Source organism: Alligator sinensis, unplaced genomic scaffold (genome assembly GCF_000455745.1).
Source record: "Alligator sinensis unplaced genomic scaffold, ASM45574v1 scaffold1496_1, whole genome shotgun sequence".
NCBI classification, from domain to species: Eukaryota; Metazoa; Chordata; order Crocodylia; family Alligatoridae; genus Alligator; species Alligator sinensis.
In genome coordinates, this window is record NW_005842615.1 from 22,897 (window position 1) to 32,203 (window position 9,307).

The 9,307-nt window shown below is 48.8% G+C and overlaps 1 protein-coding gene across 2 annotated transcripts in view; it reads right to left on the reverse strand.

The window, feature by feature from the left end:
• Positions 1-2,537: 2,537 nt before the first annotated feature.
• Positions 2,538-9,307, reverse strand: part of ADAMTS8 (ADAM metallopeptidase with thrombospondin type 1 motif 8) — a 33,543-nt gene continuing 26,773 nt past the window's right edge. The window contains exons 9-10 of one of the 2 annotated variants that reach the window (XM_025215000.1): positions 8,495-8,798; positions 2,538-2,879 (exon numbers count right to left, since the gene is read on the reverse strand). In XM_025215000.1, coding sequence (XP_025070785.1) covers positions 2,877-2,879; positions 8,495-8,798 — 307 coding nt within the window. In that variant the 3' untranslated portion in view covers positions 2,538-2,876. Of the gene's footprint in view, positions 2,880-3,338; positions 8,799-9,307 lie in introns of those variants that run through there. The other variant, XM_014524484.1, reaches the window with a different exon arrangement.

Consider the following 9,307-nt stretch of genomic DNA (forward strand, 5'->3'; position numbering starts at 1 on the left):
GCCAGGAGCTGGACTGAGGGGGGTCTGCATAAGAAGTGTAGACGCTGTGTGCGCCAAGAGATGCTGAAGCATTTCCCTTCCCATCCCTGCTCAGCACATGAGGAGGGACTGGCTCCAAGTGTCTAAAGAGCCTTTGGAAAGTGCCCAAGTGCCAAAGCCCAGTCAAGCAAGTGGAAGCTCTGCTTTTTAGTGGGGTCAGGATTTGGCCCTAAGAGATTAGAGTGCATCTAGGGGTCCACTCCACACCATAACTCAGGGCTGAATCCAATCAATGTGAAAACAAACCTGGTACCATTGGCATATCCCTTTTCCTCATCTCTCCGCTGTGATCAATGCATCACTTTTGCCTTCTCTGGTGCGCTAACCTGTGACTTCCCCCAGCCTATAACACTGTCACTCCTGATATGATAACAGAGTTGCCTGGCTGAGAGCAGGTCTATGCTGCCCACTCAATGCAGGGTGAAGATACCCCAGCAAGCTTTGAATGAGGCAGTGCAGGCACTGGAAGCCATCTAGCATGGAGATGCAGGATAATTCAACCCACACAGCTGTGTGCTGCTGCACTGAGGTCTGCAGCAGACGTGTCCTGTGGGGTCTATCACAGGCGACTACTAATGGCATCAATGCCCTCAGCCATTTGGCTTGTCCTGATCCCTGGGTGCATTCCAGCTGCTTTGTGTGTACCAGCACCCTGGCTGAGCTCTTCCTGCACTAGCTCCTCCAACCAGCAAGTACTTTGGGCCAGGTTTGGGAGAGAAGAAGCTGAGCCAGTGCCTCCATATGCCAGGGTGCTCCTTTACTGGGACAAGAGCCCTTTGCAGCCATGGGCATCCAATGAGTAATCTGCACCTGCATTCCTGCATGATGCAGCTTCACCCCCAAGGGAGCATCAAGGGGGCTGAAAACAATATTTGGACTGTATGTCTTGAGCTGCACTAACTGCAAGGCTGGGAAACCCTGCTTCTGTGCCCTCCCCACACCTCCTGACAGGTCTTGGAACAGGAACTTCATCAGCAGAGACACTGTTAGTGATAATGATGCAAAGAAGCCACTTTGCCAATGCACAGTGTGCCTTGAGAGCAGAATTTGCTATTTAAATTCACTTTGGGATTTCAGTCCCAGGCTTTTTTATGCCCCCTGAGTTACAGTCTTGCAACCCAAAGGTCTTTAGGAAGATGCATGCTTCAATGTATTGTATGTGCTCGTTTTATTTTCCCTACCACGAATGGCATGTCAGCCATCCCCAAGGCAGGGGCTGCATATATAAATAGAATAATAGATAAGCGACCGTGTAATACACAGAAAATAAACCGTGCCAGGGGCACTCTGTGATATGAGGCTGTGCTTTAATGAGGGCTTCTGGTGACAGCACACGCTGCAGGAGCAATGGTCAAGTGGTCCAAGCACGTAATTAGGAATGTCCAAGTGTACATAGGCTGGATAGCAGGCTGGGTACTGCTCTAACACATGGCAAATCTGTAGTAACCCCATTACATTTTGTTAATTTTTAGTAGTGTTGGGATTTGAATATGTATCAGCTACCCTGGGATTAGGGGCACACATTTCAAGATGATATGTAACAGGCAGGCACATCTGTTATATACTGCCAGCTCTGTGCGAATATAATGCTGTCTGCACCGTAGTCACAGACATCCCCAAACTAGCTGCAAGTTAGCTCTCACAGATGCAAGCGGAAGAGTTGCTGTGAGCTCAGAATGGATGAATATACTCTGCTATTTGGGCAGGTTTTGCAGCCCATGCCAAGCTCCATGCTACTTCACTGCCACTGGTACCCAAACTAGCTAATTGAAAGCTAGCATGGTTATCTGTATGCTAAAGTGTAACTGTATAGTAGGCATAACCAAAGGCCCTAGTTCAGTAGAACAATGGAGCACGTGCTTAATGTTGAATGGTCTGAATCAGGGTCTATATAATTTAAGGGCTCCAGGGGGAGCAGAGGTGGCACATGCTTTGCAAAAGCGAAGAAGTATATAGTAACAGCAGGCTGCTAGTCGATATATTCATGTTACCCATATAACATGGCCACCTAATATAAACTTCAGACATGCTATATTTGAAAGGTCCTGTATTTTAGAGGGCAATGGTATATTAATAACAGTTGAGCCAACTTCTGCTGTCTGTGACACCAGTATAAAACTGGAGTAACTCATTTAGATGGCATGGTTACATGAACCCAGCAGTCCCTGCACTGTGACCATCCAGCCACACTTCCTTCCAGTAGCTCTGACGAGGCACCGAACTCCACAGAGTCCCAGAGCTGCCCAAGAGAAAGTTGTCTATTGGAAATAACTGCAGGATTTTTGCGGAATATTTCCCCCCAGTTATTGCTGGTCCCATAACAACGTATTTTGCTTTGTTTTTTAAAAGCCCACGTGGCCACTTCTTAGGAACCCTAAATAAAATCTGAGAAACGAGGAGCAGAAATAACGCTCAGTGCGCAAACATCTAATATGCACCCAGGGAAGGATTAAGGAAACCAAATACAAACAGTGGGGGAAAAAAAGCTGACAAAGCAGTCATAGCCAGGAAGTCCTTTATTAAGAGATAAAGGCTAGCGTTACATTTGGACTATCTGTTTCCAAAGGTTTAAAAAAAAATGACGACAAAAGGATAAAACAGGAAAGTGAAGTCTTTAAATAACATTAGAAAGATTATTTTGGTGGGGTTGTTCTGATGGTGACGATGGAGAATCGTTTCCTGATTTGCACACCAATGCACTGAAATGCCAGTCCAAAGCATTAGGAAGATAAGTGAGATTTTCTTCCCTGTTATACCGCAGCGGATGGAGGAGTGAGGCCAGGGAGAAGGGGAGCAGCATGTTAAAACACAGACGGTCACACCTTGTTTCCGAACAGCTACTATACAAAACAAAACAACACTTTATAATAAATACCTTAAACAAGAGGCTCAGTACATTGATACAATCCTTCACTGAAGGGAAACATATACCGTATATACATGTATATATATCCTATATATAAGTTACTTGACTTACATCAGCATAACTGCTACATGTTTCTAGAAGGATAGGTCAGGACTTCCAATACAATTGTCTCCCCAAGACTTGTACATAGGAGAATTGGGCCCCGACACCCTGGATCCAGATGCTTTCTGAAGAAGCCCTGATTCAAGCTTCATGGTTTGGGCCAATCTCTAGTATCTACAGTCACTGGAAGAGTGAGAAGGAGAGATCAAAGTGGTCTTCTTAAAATAGAAGGTGCCCTTTCTGCAGGGATTGATGCTGGTGCAAATGGGGAACTGGCAGGGTTCCTGCCCTAATCACCTTTCCTTTTCAGAGGTCAGCGCTGGCCTTTCCTGCCCTTGTCACCTTTCCTTTTCAGAGGTCAGCGCTGGCCCCCATGTGCGGGCGTTAAGCTGCTAACCCTCAGTAGCAGCAGTGCAGCTGCTGGGAAGAATTCCCACTTCAAGCTTAGAGATCCTGGCTGGCACCGAAGACGTATAGTACAACAGCACTGGAGCGAGGGCCTGCTGTTATGCTACTGCTGGCTCAGGGGCTAATGTTGCTTGGTAGTGGTACTATACCCGGTGCCAGGGCAGTTCTTCGCTAGGTTTGTAGATGCCGCGGATTCATTTTTCCTCTCAGATGACACAATCCCAGCACAGCACTTCTACACATACTTAGCAATGATGTCAGGGACCTACTCCCATGTTCATGCATGGCACAGGCTTTAGTACCATGCCCACTCAGGGCCAGTTTCCTTGGGTGTGTTGTTAGGAGTAAGAGAGTACAAGAAGACAATCTGAGGACTAACAACAATGTCATCCTGGTTGGGATCTGCCTGTAACAGGGTTTATTTGCACATGAGATGTTCTAGCTGAAGAGCTGTACCCTGCCTCTTTGACTTCAGTGAAAGCCTTGTTAGTGCATGCGTTTTCCTTGGCACTGTCTCAGGCAACTCACAGGCCCAACTTTCTGACCTGCCCTAAATGGGCACCACTTGCAGCCTTGGAGAGAAGACATCGTGTTGCTTTGGGGTTAAAAACATTCAAACACGTAAGCATAAAAAATAGCAAAACAAGAGAATGACTTTAGCATCCACGTTTTGCTGGAGCATGCCATCTGGTTTGAATTCCTGGAGACAGGGCAGCATGCAGGGTCTATTCATTACAGATAGGCCTAAACTGAACCCAGACTCTGAGGGAGTTCAACAGTGGGCCCATGCATAACAGCTGGCCTGCAACACTATTAAAAGGCTGCAGCAAGATTCTGGTTCCCCGATCCACTGAGCTTTTGGACAGTTTGGGGCCCTGATTGGGATCAATAGCACAGGGCCACCTGCTTCAGATGTTGTGTAACATGCTGGCAGAACAACACTGGGGAGAGGACGGTGCTGCAATTATGTTCATGACCTATTTTTCATACCTATTTTCAGATCAGTGAAGGGAAGTGGGGAAATGCACAAGCTGCTACTTCCTGGAAGGAACTAAGAAGGACTTCCAAGGATTTCTAAGGACATTCAGAAGTGAGCAAACCTCAGTTTCAGTGGCCAAAATCTTCAGAGGCAAAGAATCAATTTGATTCCTAAGTCAAGAGCATTCGAATCTGGGACCTTTGGCTCAGCCTAGCGAGTGAAGCGCTGGCTGAGATATTCAAAGCCAGGAGGTTTAACCACAGCCTTACAGGACAGGTGAATGGATGGATAGAGATTTCTTAAAAGCACGCTCTAATCTCTAGCTGAATACCCAACTGTTTGCTTTAGGGATTCTCCTATTGCAGTTAACCCTCAGATTAAATATGGTGCTGCCCTCTTTATTTCTTGGCTTCTTTCTCACTGCCCAAACCCTGTAGCGAGGTGCAAGGATTTATCCCTGTTCCTTTTTCCCTTTGAGGGGTGTCAGTTGAAAAGGACCCAGGACAGGCTCTACCCTCCAGAGCTAGTGAAATGTGAATACGCACCTGGGGAGAACAGTGGGAAAGCCTGGGAGCCCCCCGGTAGCTAGCTCATGCAACAGCCTGTGTTGGAAAGGTCAGAGACTTCAGGAAATAGCGTGACCCTGCTGCAGACCCTTTCTCGGGGCACAACCTTGATGAGGTTGCCAGACCACATTCCACAGTTACGGCCCCAGGAGCACCAGCTAGTCAAAGCTGTGGGAGTCGATTCCTGCGCTAACGATTTTAAAAAGTGCATCTCCCAAGACCCCTGCAGCCGCCCACCCACACAGCACAGCCCCCTGTGCCGACAGCTGTAGCTAAATCAACTTCTCCCACTGGTCTCCTCCTACAACAATGCTGTGCCCTTCTACACTTCAGTATTTCCCATTCCAGGATCTCAAAGCGCATCGTAAGCATTAACTAATGGATTCCAACAGGCCTCTCTTTTAGAGACGGGAAACTTGGGAGCAGAAAACTGAAATGACTTTTCCCACTTACAAAACAGCCTGGTGGGCCTGGCACCTAGCACTCTGTTAACACTCCTCTGGTGGAGAAATGCCGGCACTCCCTTCCCTAAACATGCAGCCCAAACCGTTTTCTTTAGGAAAACCTAGGATTACAATAGAGGGGAATAAACTAGCAATAAGTCTGACAACCACCACGACCTCTTCCCCCCGCCATAGATCACCGTGATGAAAGGACATTATGGTGCAATCAGTGTTTCAGCCCTAACTGGAGAAAGATAGATATGAGACAGACAGACAGATGTCCCTTTAGTTTTCAAGGGCTTACTTCCAGCAGTGATGTGGAAGCTGTGCAGGAGGGAGGCTGTGTATGACCATCAGAAAGGAGAAAGATGTGTCCAAAAGGCTCCCAGAAAGGGGTAGGAAGAAGGGAGCCTCTTGATAACACACAGATCCTCTATTACCAAGACACTGATGACAAGGAAATTTGCAAATCCTCCCCGCCCCAGAGATGCAGGCTGCTGCCAGGCCGGATGAGCCTCAGTGCACATGTAGCAAAAGGGGCAAAGTTCAGTGACTGGCCAGGTGTCTGCAATGACCAGACAGTGTCTGGGTTGCAGGCAGAAAGCTTGGCTGTTCTACTCCGCTCTGGCAGCAATCCTTGCAGGGAAGGAAAGATTCCAGCCTTGGGAGCAGGGGTGTTAGATCTCCTTGTCAGGACTGCTCAGCAGCAGGGAACCACATGGAGGATGATAATTGGCTACAGGGAGGGGAGGATGACTGCAAGCTGGAAAGACCTGTGAATATCCTGAGCCAAAGCCCCAGATCTGGACCCCCTCAAATACTGTACAGGCAGGAATCCAGGCCCAGACCTGACGTTAGCAAACATACTCTGTCTGCACGGTGGGTTGACCCAAAGGCCAGAGCTCTGCACGCCTGAATTCTGGGGGTGTTTGCAGCCTGACCCGTGGATCTGTACAACTGAAGATGATGAAACCGGAAGGGGCCTCTGTGATCATCTAGCCTGACTTCCCGCAGGTACAGTAGAGCGCAGAACAGGCACAGTCCAATCCACTGCATGTCCAGCCAAATGCATGTGGCCAGGTGATGTCACAGGATAAGGGTTAATCAAAACCTGAAACATCTCCATCCTCCACATTGTATCCTCTTCCATGCTGAAGGCAAAACAACTCACTTCAGTCAAGTTACAGTAACATGGTTAACAAGGGACTTTACAATGTAATATCGCTTGGTTATAGTGTATTTTCAGTTGTTTTGGGAGGTTATCAATCCACTGCATGTTTTCGTGACCACACAGTGGTTGGACCCAATTAGTGTTCAGCGTTCTACTGTAATTCTGGTTTGACCCCTGAATGGCAAATGACCTGACCCCAAAACACAACTTGTCAAATACTCGATGGATGCAAAGCTAAGGAGGACTTTTCTGGGGAAGGATATGGCAGCCCCTACTCAAGCTTGGTGAGAAGACAGGGTGTAGCCCATGTCATGCAAAAAGCTGTCACCTTCAAAGCCATGTACAAATGTTAGCTCTTACTCACAGCAAACACCCTGGGAATCAGGTCAGGTATAAGCTCCATATTACAGCTAGGAAAACTGAGGCACAGATAGAGAGAGAGAGAGAGAGAAAGAGATCAAATGACTTGTCTAAGGCCACAGAAGGGAGGTGTGTCTTCGACTGTATTAGAGCTCAGGAGCAGCTGGATCTCAGTCCCACGCTCAGACCACTCATGTCAGAGGCCATTGGTTTTCTGGGTGAGCTGACAGAGAGAGACAAGCGGGTCAGATTCAGGTACAAATGTACAAAGCTGGATTTGCATGTACAGGCTGACCTTGAATTGGGTTTTCATTGCATTTATGTGAGCAGCTAAGAAGAGAGATGGCCTGGAACATGGCATAGGGGGGATGGAAATCTGACCCTAGCTCCAGCTTTTGGCAAAAATGCCCTGTTTTCTAATGTGCTGAACCCAAGTCCCAGACCAAGCACCACTGAAATGTGGCTGGGATGGAATCGAGATCCCAGCTTGGCAGCTTACACCTCTGGGTGGTCTCGAACCCAGCTCAAACTGGTAGGAAGAATGTGAGCTCATGGCTAAGGCTTCTGATCCCACAGCCATTATAGAGCTATTGAGAAAACTGTCTGATGATCAGACCCTCCATCCAATACATGGTTTTTAAAAAAAGACTTCCATGGCGTCACCTTTGAGCATGGAAGCCCCTTCCCCACCCCAGCCCTTGGCGGCCCTGGGTATCAGTCTGATGGTCAGCGTATAGTCCATCGTGATGATGAGGTCCTCACTGTCAGACTCACAAGGCCAGGTGGGTGGGACTGAAACTCAGGCCATCCTCTTTGGAAACAGATTAGGACATGAATTTTTGCTTCTTGGGGTAAAATTCCCCTGCTGCTGGCCAGAAAAAACACCCAGCGTCTCCTCCCCGCTCCCATGCTGCTCTTGTCCCCCTCTGAGGTAGATGGCTGTCAGGTGGGGAAGGGATTGTTTTGAATGTCTGTTAGTCTTTCAAGCAGGGCTGCCTCGGGGGCCTGCTCAGGTCAATTAGTGCACGTCCGCCTTTAAACCTATGTTCCTGCTCCGGCTGCTGAGCCAGGTCTAGTCTGGTTAGTAGTTGCCTATGTTATGTGCCTCTGACACACCGGCCTGGCGCTGGCTCAGCACTCTTGCAGCAGGCAGGCTGCGGTGGGTTCTGCGGGTGGTGGCAAGCTGCATTTCTCAGGGGCCGTGATCTTCCCTGTGTAGTCCAGGCAGGAGGCGCTGCGTGTCCTCGCTCCCTCGCCGCAAGTTCGGGAGCACGCGGACCAGGGACCCAGCCGCCAAATGGGGCACGGGAGGTCGCCGCAGGGCTTGATATCCTCCGGCTTCAGGGCCCTGTCACAGGTGGTCGAGGTCTGGCCCTCCATGTCCCGGCAGTCCACTGTCCGCCTCTGCCAGCCGGAGCCGCAGGTTTTAGAGCATTCAGACCAGTCCCCCATGACCCACTGCGAGGTCAGCATTGGCTGGATGATATTGGCTGACTTCTTCTCCTTGTCCTTCTGCTTGTTGAAGGGGACTTCCTTGGGGATGAAGAAGGTGTACTTTACCTTGGGTGGGAAGACCTCGCCGGTGATGGTGAGCAGCTGGACCGTGAGGGATTCTGGGAGCGCCTGGAAGCTCTGGAGCCGTTCCAGGGTAGTCATGGAGCCACTGTACTTCAGGATTGTCCCCTTGATCAGAATGTCCTGCTCCATGGCTGAAATGGCAAACTCTCCATTCAGGAGGTAGTGGCCGTCGAGAGTCCTCAAAGCCAAGTAGTTCCCATCGTGCCTGACTCCTCGATGGCTGCGCTGCTTGATGTCAATGTTCGTAGCTCCGGCAGGGATGGTGACGATGTCATTATAGCCATACCTGCATGGATCATATGGAGATGGTTATTTTCCTGATCTTACCAACAAGGCAGCTGGGGTGGGGTGACATAACTGTCCAGGCTTTGAGTATCCTAGGGCAAACTGACCTACACTCTGGATCCATCCTCTTGGATCTCACAGCACTCGAGTGCCACAGCCTGGAGATTGTGTTGCAGCGGCAGATCAATGCTTAACTGGAAGGTTGTGCTGAATTATTTATGAAAATGAATGATCGATTCAGAACTGTATTTAGGTACAGTCCCTGTGTTAGGTATCTCGATATGAACTTCCACTTATTTTATACTGCCCCCAAATGTTTACACTGGAACAAGCTTGGCATTTTGGTATTGAAAGGTCAGATCTGCATTGGGGTCCTGGAGGTTTTGGCAGCTGGATAAGATACAGATGGGGCTTTTGGCACCCAGGGAGGGATTCCTGACAGCTGGGGAATGACTAGATGTTTCTGCTAAAAAGAAATCGGCAGTGAAATAGTTAACAATATTTGCATTC